The sequence below is a fragment of the Mytilus californianus genome, unplaced genomic scaffold (genome assembly GCF_021869535.1).
Source record: "Mytilus californianus isolate M0D057914Y unplaced genomic scaffold, xbMytCali1.0.p SCAF_11, whole genome shotgun sequence".
NCBI classification, from domain to species: Eukaryota; Metazoa; Mollusca; class Bivalvia; order Mytilida; family Mytilidae; genus Mytilus; species Mytilus californianus.
Window position 1 is genome coordinate 58437932 of NW_026262593.1, and position 23340 is coordinate 58461271.

General features: G+C 31.3%; 1 protein-coding gene across 1 annotated transcript in view; it reads right to left on the minus strand.

Annotated features, from left to right (window-relative positions):
• Positions 1-23340, minus strand: part of LOC127720413 (insulin-like growth factor-binding protein complex acid labile subunit) — a 162631-nt gene that overhangs the window by 55410 nt on the left and 83881 nt on the right. Inside the window, exon 9 of the mRNA XM_052226992.1 lies at positions 12952-13023. Coding sequence (XP_052082952.1) covers positions 12952-13023 — 72 coding nt within the window. The remainder of the gene's footprint in view (positions 1-12951; positions 13024-23340) is intronic.

Below are 23340 nucleotides of genomic sequence, written 5' to 3' on the forward strand. Positions count from 1 at the left end.
TTAAGAAAATCAAAAGAATGTATTATGTTAAAAACAAAATCGAACCGCATTTCTTTACGGAGAAAGTGAACGGAGAATAAATTGATGCTCTCTTTAACGTCCGCCAACCGGGTCATTATATAGGTCGCTATAGTTTGCATACATACTAAGTACATATGGTTATCGGAACGCGGCTTACTTATATATATAAATATATAATTACTGCGCCTTAAATTCATAAAACATGTACATATACGGTAAAATCCTACTTTTAATTTTGGATGTCTATACTTTTATCCTGCTAAATGTTTTGCGGTACTTTCCATGAAGTGCAGCCGGAAGGAGCAATAACAATTCCCATTATTTCTCCCGACTGCATCCCGGACTAGAAATATAGCCGGTAGGCTATTCTAGGGAGAAACTTGTGCCAGTTTAATGCTACCAATGCAATGACGTCTCCCACGATTAATGTAGCAGTTAAGAATCCTTTAAAGAATTTAGGATTTATTGCCATTCATTTCCCATAAAAGTCGCCTTGTGTATATTATTCTGAATAACATTCCAAAGACATACCGGTATTTAGTGATTCCTCCGTCCCTGAAGAGGAAAAAAAATTTTCTGTCATCAGAGGCCTCTTATCTGGGACTTTTTTGTTTTAATTAACAGGGAGTTTTGTCAAATTTTGGTTTTCAAAACGTGTTTAAATATAACAAGGATTTTATAGTTTTTTACACATTTCTTATTATTCTTGTTATATTTTTATCCTTATTGAAAACTAAAACGTGTCAATGATATATTGTACATGCAAAAGATTTTTGAAAAGAAAACTGTGAGGTAGCGGGCAAAATTGTTATGGCACTTAAACGGATAAAACAAGAGGATTCCGAAATTCTTACAAAATTTCCTTAACATGACAAGCAAACATCCTTAATTTATAATCAGTAGCAAGAAAATGAAACAAGAATTTAAGCCTTCCCGTTCGTCTCAAGAGTCTCTCTCAGTCTTCTTTTCGTTTGATAGGTGCATTTTTAAAAGAATTTTGCCAAAATATTTCGTCGATTTTAATGCGATCCAGGCATCAATTTAAGAGGGATTCCGCCTTTTTAGGATGATTTTGGATTGAATCATAAGGACTAGCTATTAATATATTTTTTAACACTTTAACGGCAACCGAGGAAAGGGGGACCGATATTTCTAAAGTTGGCAATATTTATCGGAAACTGTCAAAATTATGTATATTCTAGAATGATTACGTGTAGATAGAATATATTTGTATGATAATTTATAAAAGTTAAGTTGTTACGAAATTTATATTCTTTAAAGTCAGATTTCCCAGATGTGCAGTAAATCCCTTATATAAAAGTTTGCATAAAAATGTGTAATTAGCTAAATTTATCAAACCATTCGCGTTCATAACTTAACTTCTTAAACTGTATCCGGCAATAGTATTCATTAAATTTATGACTCTGTTCTGAAAAGTACGTAGATGTTCCAAATCTAAACAACGATATTCGTTGGCTTTTATACCACATCTTCTTATTCTTATAGTCAACAAAACAAACGATACAACACTTTTTCAAAAAAAATATTTTACCGTTTGGCAGAAAAGAATAACAATTAGATAGAATATGTATTTTTTTTTATCGTTCTTCATGACACAGTTACTGGACCAAATACGGATGGATCATATCCTTATCCGGAATTTCAGTTTGCGAGATTTGATAGCAAGTATGACCAGTGAAAGTGATACACGGCTGATAACATTATGATTGGTCCCCTGGGGCCAGTAACAAGAACTTTTCTCTTAAAGTCACCGTAAAGTTTACGATTGCACAAAGAGTGCGCTAAGAATCTTTAAGAGTGCAACAAGAACCATTATTTCCTCGATCATTTCTTTATCTTATCATCGTTTTAGAACATCTTTAAAACATTCTTATTAAAAGTACACTTACTAACTTTCTGACTTTTTTCTTTGCTTTAGTAATGGTCAAATAATAATCACTCGTTAGTTTTGTAGTAATAGTATTTCAGATGGCATCTTCTGCTTATTAATTAATCATGTAAATTAATTATACGTAGGAAAATGAAGATAAAAAAATATGGCTCAGAGCAAAAGATCAAGAAAACCAAATTTAAGCAAGAGAACTTGTACTTCTGTTGGTTGAGGTGAATAAACACTTAAATGCATAATTAGGCAAATGTTCCTATACTACAACAAATGAAAGAAAAAAGAAAAAAGTAAAATAATAATAAAAACTCAAAGTGAACAATCCAAAGAACTTTTTCGAACGGAGAGTCATAGCTTTAATGAATATTATTGCCGGATACGGTATTAACGGTTAGCTTCAATGCGTTAAGTTATGAACGCGAATGGTTTGATAAATTGAGCTAAATCTGAATTTAAAGAATATAAATTTTGAAACAACTAAACTTTTATAAATTTTCATAAAAATATATTCTATTGGATCTATAAATATACACTGTTTTGACAGTTTCCGTTAAATATTGCCAACTTTAGAAATATCGGTCCCCCTTTTCGCGGTTGCTGTTAAAGTGTGAAAACATATATTAATAGCTAGCGAGGCATTTAGTCCATATTATTTAATCCAAAATTATCCTAAAAAGGCGGAATCCCTCTTAAATTAATGAAATCTGGATCGCCTTGAAATCGACGAAATATTTTGGCAATTTTTTTTTTAAATGCACCTATCAAACGAAAAGAAGACTGAGACAGACTCTTAAGACAAACAGGAAGTCTCAATTCTTATTTCATTGTCTTGCTACTGATTATGAACTAAGGATGTTCGCTTGTCATGCTTTGGAAAGTTTGTTAGAATTTCGAAATCCTCTGATCTTGTTTTACCCGTTTAAGTGCCATAACAGTTTTGCCCGCTAACTCACAGTTTTCTTTTCAAAACTCTTTTGCATGTACAATATCATTGACACGTTTTAGTTCTCAACAAGTATTAAAATATAACAAGGATAATAAGATATTTGTAAAAAAAGTATAAAATCCCTGTTATATTTTAATACAAACGAAAACAAACACATGGACCTATATATTTTAAAATTTTTTTTTATCCTTTATCAATCCCCTATCAATAAATAACAGGGTAATAAAAAGCTTGTTATCATGAAACTAAGAAGCGAACATCCGTATATTTTTTTCCATTTTTTGGCTTCTATATTTATTACATATATATATATTTAAATAGATAAAGGGTGTAGGTATGGTTGATTTCTCAGTCAATGACCAGTGGCGGAACCAGAATTTTTGAAAAGGGGAATAGACGAGTGACATTAACAATACAATTTTATTTTTAATGCACCCACCTAACATACGGCTAAATCATATACCATTCGAAAGCACATCATCTGCACTACCTTTTTTGCCCGGTCGTCAAAAATTCGTATGGTGCAGTTTCTGTCAAATCACAACGAAAGGTCAAGGACGGACAACTTCTAATTTTACAAGAAATCAACATTTTTTGCATATTCTGTCTTCTGAATATTCATATTTTGTATGGACATATGGAAATCTGTTAGAACAGATGTTAATAGAAACTTATCAAAAGCACTTTGAAATATTAATGTCGGATTTTTAATAAATAGCGCTGTTTTCCAGAAATTCCATTGAAAATGACAAAAATGCATGAAAATCAAATTTTATGTCTGTGATTGAACTGTTATTCACCATAAAACCAAATAACATATTTTATTTAGTGCTAAGGATGTTTATGACATCATTAAATAACTGCAATTACGCTTCTTGTTAATTAAACAGCCAATTATAACAACCATGCAGTTGCCTGAAATACCGCCATCTGCAAGAAAATAGCTTTTTTAGCTGTTATTTGTTAAAACAATTTGTATGTAGTCGATATTATGTTGAAAAACACAAATTTTAAAAGTGCAAAAATGTTAAAGGATAGAATACACAGAAAATTCGTGCATTTAGGGAAAAGTATCTTGCATTGAATGAGGAAGTGAAAACTATTATTAGCTAGCCACTGAAATGTTCTTCATGCCTGGCCAATATATTTAATCCTATCCAACTACGTAATATCTTGTAAATAAATTGAGACCCTAGCAATTATATTTACTTACATTAGTTTTTGAATTGGGAAATCTAACAATTCGCAATAACAATACATACATTTCCATTAATCAAATTTACTCCCTGAATAGTTTACATATAAATACATTTTAATATAAAGATGATTGATTGATTGTTGGTGTTTGACGCAATTTTCGATTTCGATTTTTTGGCTTCTAAAGTATTTTGCGGCGATCAGTTTTAAATGGTTTAGGCCCATGGAATGCCCAAGGAACCACCGACCTTCGGAAGGAAAACTGGCAATCCCCATCAACAATACATTAGTTATAGCTATTAGTATCAAGGACGAAGTTACTGTGTAGGTGTCACAACACAAATATACCAATCAGCATTGATCAACTTTTGTAAAAGTAGGCAACCTCTAACCAAACACAGCAGTGTTAATGTTGATGTTTACTTCAGCTAAATGTTACAAGTAAAGTTTCTTAATAGAAACAAAAATATAAATGCATTTGAACCACTTTTAGTTCAAATTTAATTGGCCATGATTTTGCATTCAAATTTCAATGTAGATTTGCCACAAATTATTTTCATTTTAGGCATTAAAAAAAAGAGCACGATCTACTATTTCAGTAGATCATCTATTAAGCATTGGTTGATCATTGGCATATTAAAGATAGTACATGTATATTAAGAATACATATGGTTAAAATGAAGTTATTTCATCTCAAATATCTATACAGTTCTGAGAAATGAAAAACATGTGGTTGAATTTATCCAGTTTTTTAATTGGTTTTATGTCATCTGATCTTAAATTATGTTCGTTGATATTTATTGTGCACTGAGCCCTCTGTTATTGATCTGACAGCGACTTTTTGCGATTTTCTCACTTTGTTTTCATATCTTTCGATTCAAGTTTCTAATAGTGCGAAGATCTCACAACAATAATAAGTGCTATAAGTTGACATGAAAAAAAACGTACAAAATGTTATGTATAAGTGTTAAAAACATGAGTTAAAACAATCTGACTAAAATTAAGATCAATCACGACTCGCCTGCTCATATATCGCATGAGAATAACGAAATCAGAGAACTACATTTTAATAAGATTAGGGTTAACTTAATGAGATAGCTTGAAAGCAGGTATGTTCTGGAAAATTTAAAGCGATTACTGTTTTAGCGCTATTTGAATACGTCTATTATGAAACAAATCCTTTCACGTAAAACCTCCATATGTGCACTTTGAACTTCCATAATTCTGCCAAGCAATGTCGAAGGAATATTGCTCATTACAATTTTGAGACTAATATATGGATATGTGAATGGAAAGAACAAAAGAAAAAATGACGTAAGGACAAGATGATTCCTACATTTCCGCTATATCATATAAAAATAGATAGAGATGGAAGGAGAACTACGAGGTCTATCACAACTGTTTTCCAATCGTTTGATGTGTTTCAGCTTTAGGTTTTGATATGTGATAAGAGACTTTCTGTTTTGAAATTTCACTTGGAGTTCGGTAATTTATGTGGTTTTACTAACTTATGTTTTGCATCAATATCTGAGTTTTAAGTTCTGTTGTCTTTTTTTCGCTCAGCTTTGAAATTCATGGTTTTCTTTTCTTTGATTCAAGAAGGGATAAAAAGGGATAAAAGTCTCAAACCATGGTCGAAGAAAAACAGATGACAGCATGACCATGGCGAAAAAGTAAGACAGACAAACAAATCTTCTTAAAACACTATACCGAATTGTGTGAACAATACATAAACCAGTATGGTGATTACAGTTGTTCATGAAGGTTATTCAATCTTAATTAATCTGAAATCTTAATTTTCAGTCATATTTAATAAAACAACTAACAAAGTATATTATAATGGGTTAACATTAAAAGGAATTCGCCGGATTTGACATTGAAAAGCGCATGGTACAGACAGTTTTCTTTCGAACATTGAACGAGCATAATCTTCGTAACATGTCTTTCCACATCGGGAAACTAATTTTTACCAAATATACTTCTTTTGTTCCTTAAAGTTCTTCCATAACCTTTTTTTTTAAATATGGTTGATTATCATCTGCCGATATTATTAATATTAGCTACATGTAGCAAAAAAATAAGCTAAATGATCCCCATTTGCAGATGGTGTTTTTTGGGGCAACTACAAAAGCTTCATCTGGACCTACATCGTATTAATTGCAGTTTAAAATGATGAAAAAATTCCCTCGGTCCATAAACAATAAATCTATTCTATTTTTGACGTACAAATATTCAAATTTCAGAAAACATTTAGATTTTATTGCAATTTTATCATTTTCGGAAGTTTTTTCAAGAAATACAATTTTTTGTTAATATAGCACAATCAACATTTAAGTTTGCACTTGATTTGAAATCATGGTAATTTGTTTTATAAGGTTTAGATCAATTTAAGGGAATAAAATGCCATACAAGTACCTGAAAATGGCATTTTGTGTAATTATAGCAAGCATTTGGAATGCTCAGTTTAGACCTTTGACCTTGATTTAACGAAAATTTCACCGTACGACTTATTGACGACCGGGCAAACACAAAATGGAAGTACAGGTAACAATGGGTAATAAGCTTGCGAATGATATATAATATAGCCGTATGTTAGGTGGGTGCATTAAAGTCGTTAACTAAGCGTCTTTTTGAAAATTGTCACTCGCCTAGAAGGGCGCTACATTTTTTGGTACTATAAGCAGTTTGCTCAGAGGGAAAGGGGGGGGGGGGGGGTGGTTGGATGGGGTTGGAGGGGGAGGGGGGAGGGGGGAGGGGGGGAGGGTGGGGGCTCGGACCAAATATTGTCAAATATCCCTGTTAATTTAAAAAAAAAAGACCAAGATAAGAGAGCCGTGCCACCTGGTATCCGAAATTAAAAGTAGGATATTGCCGAGAAATCTTTCAAAAAGGGGACCCTTATTCTAATGTTTTATCAAGATATGCTTTAATTTTATAATTATATCAAGAACGACACAAGATGAACATCATGATGGAATTTCTAAACAATATCATGAACTCAAGAAATATTTATCAGTGAATAATTTACATTTCATTAGGAACTATCATTTGTATTTGGTTGTTTTTCTTTGCGTTTGTTTTGGTTTATTCTTTTGCTTTTATACTATAAAGTAACACAGTCGACCTGTCCGTAATAATTCATATAAATCCTCGCCAAAATGTTCACGTGAGGGAGGGGGGGTCTCTTCCTATATGAAGGTATATACATATGTGCCGCTGGAATGGGTCATTTTTTGAATACGTCATATATATCAATGGGTTGCGATTTCACCAAGGTGATAGGTCAATGGGTCAGTAATTTTCATATTAAGATTAGATTTTTGTACAAATCTTGATTGATCGTTTATAATCAAGTACAAGTCTAAAAAAAATGAATATGTGATATCTGAGGAATATATGAATGGGTACTGATTTTGCCATGAAATATTTTTATGGGTCGTGATTTCACAAGATTTCAATATATGAATGGGGAAGAAGGTTTTGAAATCCCGGCTGCACATGTCATTTGTACACAAAAATTCATGTTGAGAACATAATACATTCATTTAATTTCCTTAATTTTCGATTTCAGTAAATGTATATATCATTGATGAGTTTTGTTTTAATCTGTGTTAAAAAGGCGTTTACCGTAACGTAAAAGGTGTTTGCACATAACGTAATAGGTGTTTGCCATTAACGTAATAGGTGTTTGCACGTAACGTAATAAGTGTTTGCACATAATTTAATAGGTGTTTACACATAACGTAATACGTGTTTGCACGTAACGTAATAAGTGTTTGCACATAATGTAAAAGGTGTTTACACATAACGTAATACGTGTTTGCACATAATGTAATAGGTATTTGTACTTAGCGTAATAGATGTTTGCACATAACGTCAAATGTGTTTGCACATAACGTAATAGGTGTTTTCACATAATGTCATATACACTTGCACATAACGTAATAGGTGTTTGCACATAATGTAATAGGTATTTACACATAACGTAATAGGTGTTTGTACATAATGTAATACGTGTTTGCACATAACGTACCAGTAGATTCACATAACATTTTGAATGTTAACAGAAAGTATCAATTGTTTGGGAAAACGCATATAAGCTATACCATGATACATTATATTTTTCACAGAAGATATATATGTTTAAACACAACATAAAGCCGTTATAATATAATATCATGACGTTTTCAAAGAACAAAGATGTATCAAAAAACAAAAAACAAAAACGTTCAAAACATTCAACATCACAATCCCATTTGAGACAGGACGCAATTATTAACTGACTTACTTATAGGAAGAATAGACACAACATAGAGGAAATGTGAAAGAACGTAAAGGTAATTGATCATAAAGTTTAGAGGTATTCACAGCATATACAGTGGTTACAACATAATGTAATGCATATTGCACACAACAAAGAATAGCAATGACATATCATACAAATGTATGATTAAAACAAATAATTAATTATCATAACACATAGATGCAGTGTCGGGAAATAAAGGCACTTATACATAACACAAAGAAGATATGACAGGACGTAAAGACAAAGCGACAAAATACATTAAATATTTACACTATAAGACAGTTACGGAGTTCCATAATTAACTACTAAACTTTACATTCATAGTATTCTGAAATGCTTTCAATTTGTTATCAGAATAGTTTCAAACAGGTTCTAGTCATTTTATGTCAGAAAACATGCACATTAGGTAAGCTGACAATAATTAAAGTCTTGTTTTCAAATTCTTTAAAATTGAAACAGGAATGAGGGTCTTAAATGTACTGTACAAGAAAAGTTAGAGTATATGCAGTTATTTATTTAAGCTATAATATTGATAAATAAGTATTGTTGTGAGAAAAATTGTTTTTCAAGAGTTTTCTATTTTAATAAATGTTTGCTTAGGATGCACTTTGTAAATACAGCTGTTTCTCAAGCCTCGCCTCTTTTGGGGTGATATATAATATTCATAGATATTTTGTTTTATTTACGTACTGGTTCCCAGATTCTGAGCTCTATGTTTCATCTCATAGAGACATAAATTTGGAATGTAACCAGTATTAAAACACATGGTAGCGATGAAAATTTAAATCTGAGGAAGACCCACAGTGAAGGTAGGGGTAGTACAGAATTTTAAATAAGTTTAAACTCTAAGAAATTCGGGGCATATAAATGTTGAAAATATGCCATACAGCCCTATGTTTTGACCTTTGAAAAAACAAGTAATGTATATAAACTTTTCGTTCTAGGATATAATTTTTTACGAAACTTCATAGTAAAAGTGGCACAGTTTTAGCCGCAAAGGGAGTTGCTATGGGAAAATGCATTGTCTATATATACAGAAGTGCAACCTACATGTTTAAATTACGCAGAGTGCGGTGTGAGCCGACAAAAGTTTCAAAATGAAGCTGGGAAGACAATAAGTCCAAAAGTTTTAATTCAATTACTTAATTTGTCCATAGTAACCCCATAAAATTCTACACTCATATATTACATTTGGCACAACGGTTTCTTTTGTGTTTTTGATTATCAAATGAGTTTATATTGGGAAGTAATATTGCTTTAAAAATGGTTTGCCTTTCTTATTCATTAGTAACTTCCAACAAGTTTGCCAAATGAAGTACTGTTTTAGAGATACATTTATACGATGCAAAGTTGAGATTTTAGATTTATAAAAACTTTCGCTCTAAATGCGTATCCAAATTTTATCGTTACATCTTGATATTTGTTTATACATATTTCAAATTACGTTGTATGTGATTAATTATCCTACAGTAGGAGAAAATAGAGAAAGGCACATGGAAATAGTTCAAAGTACAATGTTGTTGTTGTTCAGAATATGTGAATACTATTCGAAGACGTATAGCGCCGGAAAATGTTATTCTTCTTTAGGGATGTTTAGTCTCAATTTGAAATGATTCTGTCATCTGTGCTCAAGTGCAACACTTTGTCCTTAACAGATACAGAATACCCTCTCTATTGACAAATTTCTAATCATCTTAAATTATCATAAAATTTCAATAACATCAATCATAAAGTTAATGATTTGTCTATTTTGAATGATTAAGTAGGGTTCATAACATGCATTCATAAAATATCATAAACATATCAATTCGTTTTCTGTTATTCACTGTCCGATCTACCTATAGGAGTGTTAAAAAACCTATATAGGAATTTAATCCTTTTAGGCGAATGTCAAGACAAGGGTTGTCGTGCATTTTTGTATATCAAACCTGTATTTACATAAACCAGGCCGTTAGTTTTCTCTTTTGAACATTTTTTCATTTGTCATGTCGAGGCCTTTTAAAGCTAATTATTCGATATGGGTTTGGTCATTTTTTAATTCCGTGCGGTGACTTATACTTGCCAACTTTTATAGTGGTCTCAATTTCATTGTAAATTGAGGTATCTATTTGTCAGGATATTTGTTTTATCCCGGTTTCAATTAACTATCTTGTCAGAAAAAGAATTAAGACAACATTTTCATTGACTAAATTCATGTCACCTAAGTTATATTATCAATTCAATTACATAAATATAAACGTCCTTATTATTAATTTCTTAAGATGAAACAAAATCAAATTAAAGCGAAATTCATTCATTTCTCTTTGAAATGATTGAGAAGAGTATTCGCCGTTATAAAAGTTTAATCTAAATTATTATAAACAGTTTGTCTTCCCTGCTAGAGTTAACTATTACATCATAAAATAAAATAAAAGGTAACCTCTTCATTGACAAAATGCAGATGACATTGAGTTATCTGATCTATTCAATAGCAACAATTTAAACGACTTTGTTTTATTCACTTGACAATGGTAGACTTTCAAAATTATACAAAATAAATTCAACGATATTTAAAACCTTGGGGGAAATGTTTTTAAAAAGACGAAAACACTGAAATATTTGTATTGCATTCTCAAAAACGTGTGTTACTTGAAATAAAAAGGGCAAACCAGCAACATAAGGGGACTGATATAATTTGATTGGCCTTTTAGTACCTACAATATAGCAAAACACGTTTGTTCATTACGTTTAGCATATTCGTCAATGCAATAATGAGCCAACTGAAATCTAGATAATCAGTTTTTTTACTGGGTGATATATTGGAAACATTCTGAAAGATTTTCATAAAAAAAATTAACACTTATTAATTATTCATGGTTTACATTGATATTATGAAACGAAATCATCTCAATGTCTGTCCTTAAATTTATAAAACTCAAGGTTGATATTAGAAAGTTTTACCGCCTAATTAATGATGAATTTGAATACAAATAATTCAATGGCCAAACAGCTATTAAGCCAAGAGTTCCAAATGGTGAAGTTGAAATCATCCCTTCGTACATTTTACGGACGCCATCACGAGTTGGTTGACCGTTATGGAATAACCATTTCACAGATGATATCGGATATGTTCCTTATGTCGTAACTACAATACCCTTCCCTTTTCACGAATGTGACTTACCGAATTAGACTATTTACCGGATTTGTAATAACATAAGCAACACGACGGGTGTCACATGTGGAGCAGGATCTGCTTACCCTTCCAGAGCACCTGAGATCACCCCCAGTTTTTGGTGGGGTTCGTGTTGCTTAGTCTTTGGTTTTCTATGTTGTGTCATCTGTACTATTATTTGTCTGTTTGTCTTTTTGTTTTTGGCCATGGCGTTGTCAGTTTGTTTTCGATCTATGAGTTTGACTGTCCCTCTGGTATCTTTCGTCCCTCTTTTTCAACAGTGCTGGCAGATTTCAAGTGAGGTCTGACATGTTTGAATTATCCTGTCATGTACTCAGATAATAGTCAGTGACCATGGCGTTAAGTAGGACGTTATTGCGTGCATGCAGACAATTGCCACAGAAAGATGCTGGCACAAGATTTTCAGTTCAGTTAAATAAGTTGTCCGTTTGACCCTCATACATTACGTAACGCTACATTATTTCTTGCATAACCATTTCCTTCTAATTTATTTTATCAAAATATTTTTGGGAAGTGATATGGTCTGACAACTTTCTGCCTTTCTCATTCAGTAGTAAGTAACGACAACTTTGCCAAATGAAATACCGTTTTAGTGCTGTAAATGAACAATTTTAATTTAAGCTTTATATCAACTTCCGAACTTCATCACAATTAGTATTTTATCGTTATAGATCGATATTTGGTAATGTATATTTAATATTAACATGGAATCAAGTTGATTATCCTTAGATAGGACACTTTACAAGAAAGTTAGAATTCAGACAAACTTAACTTTTTTAGTCAATTTGATAACATTCTTACTGCTAATTTCTTAGAAACGGTTCCAAATTAAATCAAAACAAAATTAATACGTTTTCATAAATACTGCAGACGGTTTTTCAAAAAGAGAATAATAACTGACAATAATATATATTTAGTAGCTTTATATAATTTTCGTTTTAATTAATTCTGGGGCAAAATGCAAGAAAGTCAAATTCAAATAGTCAAAAGTGAAAGACTTTATCGTTCTGATAATATATACTAATAAAAAATGTACAAATAAAATGCACCAGATCGATAATGTTATTTCTCTTTATTATAGTTTGGTCTCAATTTGATAAGAATTCTGTCATCTCTGCTCCCGCAAACTATCTTGTCGTAAACAGATACAGGGAAAACTCTCCGTTGTCAAAATTCCTATCCCCTTCATTTATATCAACATAAATAACATACCCTAACGGTCCTTATTTGCTATTCCTTTAAATTCTACACTTTAAATGTAATACCAAATTAAATTGACACAATTTGATAAATCTTTTGAAGAAAATGGCAATATTTTTTCAAAAAAAGAAATTAAATTGTTGCGAGAGAAAACCAGCAACACAGGAAGCAAATACTTTTTTTTGTGGAATCAAGTTACTTACAATTCCTTTAGAGCCGTCAAACCATTAAAGAGATTTACGTCCAGTGTTGTAATTTGGTTAGTGAATAGGGACCTGTAAAATAAAATTTTAAAAACGTATTTCGGCATTAAATGTTTCATATTCATTAATTCAAACATATTAACCTTAGAAAAAGAAGACCAATGGAAGTGTAGTATATCTGTTAAAAAACTGGTTGAAATATTGCAAACATACTGACAGATGTTTATAATACATCTAAACGTTATTGTTTATGTATGAATTAAGTGATTTACAAAAAAATATAATAAGTAGTGTTGAAATAAGAAAATGTGGTATGAGGGACAGTGAGACAACTCTCAATCCAAGTCACAATGTGTAAAAGGTAATTAATTATAGATCAAAGTACGTATTTTAATTTTTTTAATTTGCATCTTCTGTCCTCGATATCAAAATCCTCATTACATCATCTCCATGTCGAGCGAAGATATGGTTAAACTAAATGGAGGCATGTCTAAGCAGACAAGAGTTTCAAAATTATGCTGTCAAAAATATTGGTCCATAATGTTTAATCCGGATATCTAGATTGTCCATATTAACCACATGAATTCTAAACTCATATATTATATTTTGTACAAAGTTTTCCTTGATGTATTTTCGAGATTTTTTGTGAGTAATATTGGTCTTTAAACGGTTTTACTTTCTCATTCGGTAAAAACTAATTTAAACTTCGGTTATAATTTTTTGCCTACAATGGAACAAATATGTATTAACCTTTTCACTCGATCAGAGTCATAATTTCATCGTCATATAGCGATAAATGTTTATAGATATCTTATAATAACTTATTTCTTGTGTAATACCTAAAAACGCCAAATTAGAAGAAAGTCAGATATAAAAGGACTTTGAGTTGTCTTATCAATTGAATAACATAAATTTAAACTTAAATATCTTTATTTGTATTTTTTCAGAAATGGTAACCATTTTAATCAAAACGAATTGATAAATATTCTATGAATATTGCAGAAAAAAAGAGGGAAATAAATGGGGGAGGTGTCCATGGAACACAGATGATGCCCCCGCTTGCATATCACATAAAGTTATAAAGGGACATAACTGAAGAACGGTAAAAGTGACGCTACCAAAATTTGTATTTGATCTGAATTTTGTGGATTGTGTATAAGTTTCATAACATATGGTTGGGGCAAACTTAAGTTAGAGAACGAAAACGAAAAACTCAGCACTAATCCATTTGTAAAGGGGCATAACTCTAGAACAGTAAAAGTGACGCCACCAAAATTCAAACTTGATCTGTATTTTGTAGTATTAAGCATTGTGTATAAGTTTCATAACATTTGGTTGAGGTAAACTTAAGTTTGAAAACGGAAACGAAAAATTCAGCAATTTTTCCATTTGTAAACGAGAATAACTCTGCAACAGTTAAAGTGAAAACCACCAAAATTCAAACCTGATCTGTAATTGGTAGTAATAAGCATTGTGTATAAGTTTCATAACATTTTGTTGAGGCAAACTAAACCGAAACGTAAAATTCAGCAAATTTTCCATTTGTAAAGGGGCATAACTCTTGAACAGTTAAAGTGAAGCCACCAAAATTCCAACTTGATCTGTGTTTTGTGGTAATAAGAATTGTGTATAATGTTCATAACATTTGGTTGAGGCAAACTAAAGTTAGAGAACGGAAACAAACTTTGGGACGTATGGACGTACAATGTACAGTTGGACAAGGGTACAACTTAATGCCTCGTCCACTACGGCGGGGGCATAAAAAATGACTATAGATATTTGATAATTTCATTTCATTTTCCTGTTATTATTTCTGGTAAAGTAAAATTGAAGTTGTCCATAGTATAAAGAATTACTATTCTGGAAATATGTACTCATAATCAACGAAGTGCAAATGTATACATGGCAACATAGGCAACTTTTTTGTTTGTTTGTATTTGCAGAACTAAGTTACTTACAATGTCTCAAGAGCCGTCAAACCTTGAAAGATATTCATGTATGACTTAAATGTTCATGTTTATACCATAAAAGGGACAAATTAGAAGAAATTCAGAGAGGTAAAACGACTTGAGTTATCAATTCAATAACATGAATTTCAAGGCCATGATTTTTATTTCTGAGAAACGGTTCTCAGTTTAATCAAAACGAAATTTATACAAACTCTAGGAATATTGCAGAAAAAGTGTGTGTGTGTGTGTGTGTGTGCGTGTGCGTGTGCGTGTGTGTGTGTGTGTGTGTGTGTGTGTGTGTGTGCGTGTGCGTGTGTGTGTGTGTGTGTGTGTGTGTGTGTGTGTATGTGTGTGTGTGTGTGTGTGTGGGTGATGACTATCAATATTAAGTAGCTTCATATCAAATTCATGTTATGTGTGAGGCAAAGTAAAATTGAAGTAGTCCAAAGTGCAAAGAATCTACTGGAAATATGTACTACTAATTGATAAAGGCAACAGTAGTATACCGCTGTTCAAAATTCATAAATCGATTTAGAGAAAACAAATCCGGGTTACAAACCAAAACCGAGGGAAACACATCAACTATAAGAGGAAAACAACGAAACAACAAAAACACTGAATTGCAACAAAAACAAACGCCAATGCAACATACATAGAAACGAACTATTAGAAAACAACTGCCATATCCTGACTTGGTACAGGACATTTTCAGAAAAAAATGGTGGGTTGAACCTGGTTTTGTGTCTAGCCAAACCTCACTCTTAATGGCAATGTTAAAAATACCGCTAAAATGACAACATTACATGACAGGAATACAGTAAAAATAAGTACAAGAACACTCAGGACAGAGATATACATAAATAAATGATTTAATAGTACATTTCGACATGTTAACCACAGAAAAATAACGAATACCTACAATTAATTTTGGACAGTACACAAAAACAGCATAATAGAATTACGAACTATGCGTCACACGAATGTATCAACGCCACAAAATGTGACGTCACGGGTAGATTTCTAAAAATTGGATATAAGTTGGGATTAGGTTTGTAATGGTGTTATTTGATGTATTTTATAACAATTACAAGAATATTAATATAGAATTGTGTTAGTGATTGTGTATTCAATTGTATTATCTAACTATGTCGGTTTTTCGTCTAAATCAAACTGTGTAAAACAAATAAATCCTGTGCATATTATAGTTGCTTTAAACTAATATCATATAAATGAACTGGGTGATTAATTATCTTTATTTTTACATACGAATAGAAAATATAAAATAGAATAAAAATTACAAACGATAAGACATAAAACAATATCCGATCAGAATTACAAATAAATCAAATAAAAATGTATGGCACTAGATCAATATTTCTATTTCTGTAAGGCAAAGTTTGTTTTTATTTTACTCAGAATTTTGTCGTATCTGGTCAAGTAAACTACCTTGTCCTAAACGGACACAGGGTAACTAAAAATTCATATCACCTTCGATCATCTTAAAATTCAATGAAATCAACCTTAACTTGGTAATTTTTGATTTCTTGAAATTGGTACAGTTTACCAAACACCATATAACACCAAATTAAATGAACACACATTTATAAATCTTAGTTGTAAAATTGCTAAATGTTTCAAAAATATAAGTTAGATCATTGAGAAACCCGCCATACATGGTGGCAAAATATTATTTTGCGGGATCAAGTTAGTTACAATGTCTGAAGAGCCGTCAAACCTGTAAAGATATTCACATCAAGCGTTGAAATTTGATTTCCAAATAAGTAACTGCAAAATAACATTGTTGAAACGTATTTCTGCATATTTGTCATATTCATCAAAGCAAACACACTACCTTGGAAAAAGAAGAACAATGGAATAGTGGTATTTTTGTTGAAAACTGATTGAAATACTGCATACATACTGACAGAATTTATATCATTCAATGAATCTGTATTGTTCATGTATGATTTAAATTAAATGATATATTTTAAAAATAACATGCTCAAGGTCTGCTTTAAGATCTAGTCTTTCGAAAGTTTTACTGCATAATCAACGAAGAATTTGAATAGAAAAACAATTGTCTTTGTGATCATATTTTCCAACAGCTACGTCGCTGCTAGTGTAACTATACTTTATATACCTATATGGAGTTATTTTCTTTTAGAACGACATGTCTTTCGTTTGAAGAATTAACTCGGACAATACCATTGTCTCAATAAAATTTGCTTCAAGGCATAAAATAATGACCTCTGTACGGTAATTATTGTCTCTGATTAAAATGCAAACTATCGTCTTGTTGCCAATTGGGGATTTACTTTTTTTTTTATTTTCCATCTTTGATCGCGTTAAGGCAGAAGCAATCCTTTTCTCCGTTTATTTGACTGGAATACCAAAAATCGTCGTTGACCACATTTTAACTTTCGAACAAATAATGTAATTGATTATTTTTTATTTATTTAATAATTAAGTAATGCAAAGTTTTTTGTTGCCAAAAGAAGACAGATTCAACACATTCGTGTGAAGGATTTTGAAAATCTTATTCATTCACACTATACTGGAGATCATACTTTGACCTGCGGATATTCTTTTTCCTGTTACACTACATGTATCAAGTCTTCATGCTTTCTTCGTGTAAATTTATAACTTTATACATCTATGATGATCATATGGCCAAATGTTTTTATTTTCTATAGAATAAAACCCACGTTATTTATAATGGGGTGGGGTGGTGGAAGCATTATATTTAATCCTAATTCTCAGTTTGAATTTTTTTTTTATTGATGGACAAAACAATTATTCTGAATAGTTCGTTAAAATTGTTGAAAAAATAATCTGGTTTTTGGCGATCAAACTGTCATAAAAAAAAAAAACGAAAAAAAACCCAACAACATAGCATCCCCTTTATTAAACTAAGTTGATACAATGAATTACTTACAAAGTGACTTGTTTTTTCATACACCGCAACAATTCATTTATGTCTTTATTCATGCAGTTACAGTAATATGATTATTGTAACAAGATTATGATTTTTAAAGTTATATCTTAATAAATTAGTGAGTTTCACATTATAAATGAGACGTAAGACGTGTTAAAACCTGAACGCATCAATGAAGAATATCCAACTAGTGTAGTCGGTAAAATAGGAAGCAAATTCTATTTTTTGACGGTATATAAGTCAGATAATGCATATTTTAAGGTGTTTCTTGTCTTAAAGCACACCCCAGGGTGTCAGGATTGCTAAAAGAAAGACCTCCCTACGTTCGGTCTTTTATTTGATCAATGCCGTAAACCCACGGTGTGTTATACGGCAAGGAACACATTAAATATGCATTTTCTATAACTTAGAGTGGTTCTTCTTACCTCAAGTATTAAAACATCCTTTCATCAACTCCATATCGAGCTGTTATATGGAGAAAATTATTGAGTGGGGTGTAAGCAGACAAACGTCTCAAAATAATGCTGGCAAAAATATCAGTCCAGTTTTTTTTTAATTCAGTTACCTAGTTGTACGTATTAAGACCACATAATCTTATACTCATATATTATATTTCGCTTTCCCTTGTTTTTTGTTAATGAAAGGTTTTTGTTTGCGAAGTAATATTTCTCTGAAAATTGTTTGCATTTCTCTTTCAGTAGTAACTTACAACAACTTTGGCACATGGGATACCATTTTACAGCTACGATGAAGAGTAAGATATAAGTTTTATTAAAACTGTCGCAATGAAAGCGAATCCAAACATTATTGTTTTATATTGTTTTTTTGTTTATACATATTTTATGTTAATGTGTATCTGGTTGATTATCCTAAAATTAGAGAACATAGAAAGTCACACTGCAAAAGTCCAAAAACAATGTTGTGGTTGTTCTGAAAATGCAAATTACTAACCGAATACGTATAGCACCGGATTGATAATATGATTTTTCTTCAAGATCTTTGGTCCAAATTTGAAATGATTTTTCATTCGAATTAACATTTTTGTCATTAAAATTTAAAGGGTAATTCAATTCAATAATGTGAATTTAAGCGTTCTATTTTTTTAATCTTCAAAATGGTACGTCTTCAACATGATACGAAATCAAAACAGACTAATAAAATACGCATGTTTCATGTGTACCTTACATGATTAACTATTCTATTATAATGATTGAAAAACCATCAAGCAGTGAAATATATTGTCATCATTAGTATTTATGTCTTTTAATTTTCATTTTAGTTTTAGGCAAACTGAAAGAATACAAGAAAATGCAAAGGAAATATTTCGACTGGTTACGGTTTGGTTGTTACTCAAATGTGAATACAAAAAGCGCAAAACTGAAAGCGTTTTATCTCCTTAGAATGAGTAAAACGTTTTCGAAAATACAATAAAAAACGACTGTAGATATTACTTTCCCCAAGACTCGTTTAAATACCAAAAATGAATAAAAGCAATTGTTTTCCCGGAATCAAGTTCTTATGACCCATCAAACCATCAAACATATTAGTATCTAGGGTGGTTATTTGATTCTCGCTCGAATGTTTGACAATAACATTTTTGAAATGTATTTCTTGATTACATTTGACACAATCATCAATACAAACAGATTACATTTGAAAATAGTAGGCAACTTGAAGTGTTGTGTATCTGTAAAGAACATGTTCAAATATTGCATGCATACTGACAGATACACAAGTCAACACATAGTCAATTTTCATGTATAGCTAAAATAGTAAAAGTTAGATGAAAAATTTCAAAATTTATAAAAAAATTAGTCCTGCTCTCAGTTTTATTGCATAATTCATGATGAATTTGAATATAAAATCAATCACCCTAATGACCATATTTACTGCAGCTTTGTCGTTATTAATGTTATTAATGTTGGCAGATTTAGCATCGAATCTTCTGACATATTATAAAAATCCTCAGTTCGTCATTTCCATATCAAAAGGTGATACGATGAAATAAAGTGAGTTTTGTGGAATTAGTTTTAGGTTTGGAAATTTTTAATAGACGTACGATAGCAATTTTCATCTTTCGTTTTTTGTCTATGGATGTTTGTGTCATTGGTAATCATGCCACATCGCCTTTTTTTATAATAAACTATACAGTGTATTCCAGACAACTTTAGTTAGTACGCTTTGTGTAAATAAAAAGACAAGTTAATGTTCAAATTCTGTATAGACTAACAACTAGTCGAGATGTTATGCATACACTATATCGTAATAATGATATCGCGATATAGTCTTTGACATTTATAAAAAGACTAACATTAATTAGTATCTCTGTGTTGCGGAACATTCGTACAATCAATGTTCAGCTATTCTAAGGAATTGTCACAATTAGTGAAAGTAAACCAAAAGTATAATCAGCAGCTGATTTAGAAATTATGCCATACAATTATGTCTCATCGACAATGGCGACCGAAATGATTCTTGTGTGCATTCATAAGTCTTTATGTTACTTTTCTGTTTTCCCTTTATATTATTTATAACGCTAATTACATGAACATTTATTGTGATTATACTATCAAAGTCCGTCGTAGTAATAGCTGGTAACCTAATCGCAATGTTGAAATTGTACCGAAAAACAATAAAAATCATAACTAGATAATTCGAAATAATAGAAAGTCTAATAAAAGAATATAATCGATGCATGAAGATTCTAAAGAGAAAACGAGCAGAATTGACCATCTTGAGTATCATAAAAAAAAATGAGGTATCCTTTTTAGCAATTGTGACTACTAGTTATCATTAACCGGGTAATCGGATGGAATTTGGTTAACAAATTTTGGTTGTTACGACAGGCGCGCGACCTCGCGGATTGACGTTTGGATGTCGGAATGGATGACAGGCCGTGCACTAACTTATAAATCAATGTCTTTTTCCGAATTTGATATGTAGTTACTGTTGACAAAAAAATGAGGTTTATATCGATTATTTACACTTTTGTAGTTAAGGCGTAATGGTCAATGATAGATTGGCACTCTGTAACATATCTATGCAATTTCTCTTAAACCTTTATGCCGTACTTTTCAAATTTTGATATGTTGTATAATATTTTGGCCTCTAGTATCACCGAAGAGGAATTTATTGTCGAATTGCGCATCTGATGCAGTAACACTGGTACCGTTCATATTATCATGATAATTATGGTCCTCGATATAATCGAAAATAACACTTTATTTCGTTTCTGCTGAAGAACTTCTTAGTCGTTCAGTCCAAGCGTTTCCATAATTTAAAATTTTTATGTATTGTTAATGATGACAAATTTTTAAGTTCAAGTTCGAAATTGACGAGTTTATGATTACTTACAAACAATTATCCTTGTTAGCTGTCACAATGACACGTATGCATATAAATGTTCCGAACCATATGTGTATTTGGACCAATACGATGTACGTTGCATTAGGTATAAACCTTCAAGGTGTCATAAGCCAAAAGTTTCTTAATTGAAGTTGTGACTAATTTAATCAAATGGTAATCATTGTTAAATGAAATAAATGAATTTTACTCACAAATAAAAATTATAGCAACATTATTTGTGCGTGGTATGCCGTTTTTTTCCTTCCAAAAAAGCAATATGCCGACTTCGACTTTGGAATATAACTTCGAAGTAATATCGAAATAAACATTTAAACCAGAGGTCAACTGTTGAACTCACAGGCACATGTGGCACTGCACCCTCTTTTTTCGTTTTTGTCTTTATTTTGGTGTTTTGATTGATTTTAGTAAATTACAATTTTCTAGATATTTCAGGGATTTTTGCTATTTAATGTTTTCATGCTCATAGCAATACGATTATACAATAACAGTAGTTTATAAGTGAAATAAATAGAAATAAAGGGCAGCACGCATACACTACTGTTATTGAAAGAATGTATGAATAGGATCAAGAACACTTCAAAAAAGTGTGAGAGAAAAGTAGAAATCAGGCAAATGTTCCTACGAACGAAGTTAGGATTTATTTGCAAAATACTTATATGATCTAAATACTCATATGGTCGGGTCCGTGAATAACCAAACGAGTATATACTCAAATTGTCCCACTATACGCATATGGCCGAACCATATGAGTACATATATATGGTTATGACTATACGCGTATGATCCAAATACTCATGGTCCGGAACATCAATAAAACCCGCTTTGCTGACAGACTATTGTTGAACATGTAATTTAAAACGGTGTGATGTTTTCATAAAATGTTTATCCTCGTTAGCCATAGTAAGAACGATGTGGTAACAGATTTTCACTACGATAGGGTAAATACTTGTTTAATGCATTTTTTTCTCATTGGTACATAAACGCACACACTAAGGTGGCCTTGACGATTGCATGACTTTCGATCTATGTTTTATCTTTATCAAATAGTTGGATCAAATACAAGTTTAACATTAGTTCATGTGTAGACGATAGTTGTTTTTACGAAATCATGTGGTCAATCTGAGACCAAAATTTTGAAATGAAATACATATGTGTAATTAGAACTATTGAAGAATTATACATAACATCAAAAACTAGTATTCTCTACATAAAGAGATTTAACTATAACTAAATATGATTAAGTTCTTGATGAACTTAAAATGTGTGAATATAAATATACCAGATTAATTATGTTAGTGCCGGAAATATCTCTACTTTTGATATTTATTCCTTCAACAATAGTTACAACGATTTGATATTTTTATATTTTTACATGCTATACTATGTTATTTTGTGTAAATTTGTTTCAATTCCATATTATTACACAATAACCAGATCATCAATTACTGCCGTTGACTTATTTTCTAGGGAGGATTAGATCAATAGCTTAAAAGCTATATCAGATGACCTAGTTTTGCTTAATGACAACGCTAGGTCTAATAGTATTATTTATTAGGCTGAATAAAACCCTTCTTCAACCAGAACAAACTTAATACATATAAAAGATTTGAAATCAGAAAGTTATCGTTATATTTTGACCTAACTGATTGTGTCCTTTTCCGATTGTGAGGTTTTGATAATTATAGATTCGGTTGGTTGGTGATGGAACTGATGCATGCATTGAATGAGACGATTACCCTGTTGACAAATTTGGTCTCACTACAATTTGAGTTCATGCGATTTACTCAGTTATTGTTTGTTATCTTGATTATCTGTTCTTTATCGATTAATGCAACTTGATTGGAAGAGAAAGTAGAAAAATGTGACATGTACTGTTGACACAGAGATCTGTCTCGCATGTTTGTAATTTTGATATTATAATGCAAATATTGAATTTAAATGGCAATATTTAATCATGTAAACTATGCAAAACATTTAAAGTCAATGAGCCATGACCAATTAACCTCCATAGAAATTAGACATGAAAATGCTTATAAAATGCATACCTATTACCATTGACTTGTCATACGTGGTTACCTTAACACTAACCTAAACACAAACTTTAACTTGTACACAATGTAAAAATTTCAAAGTCAATGA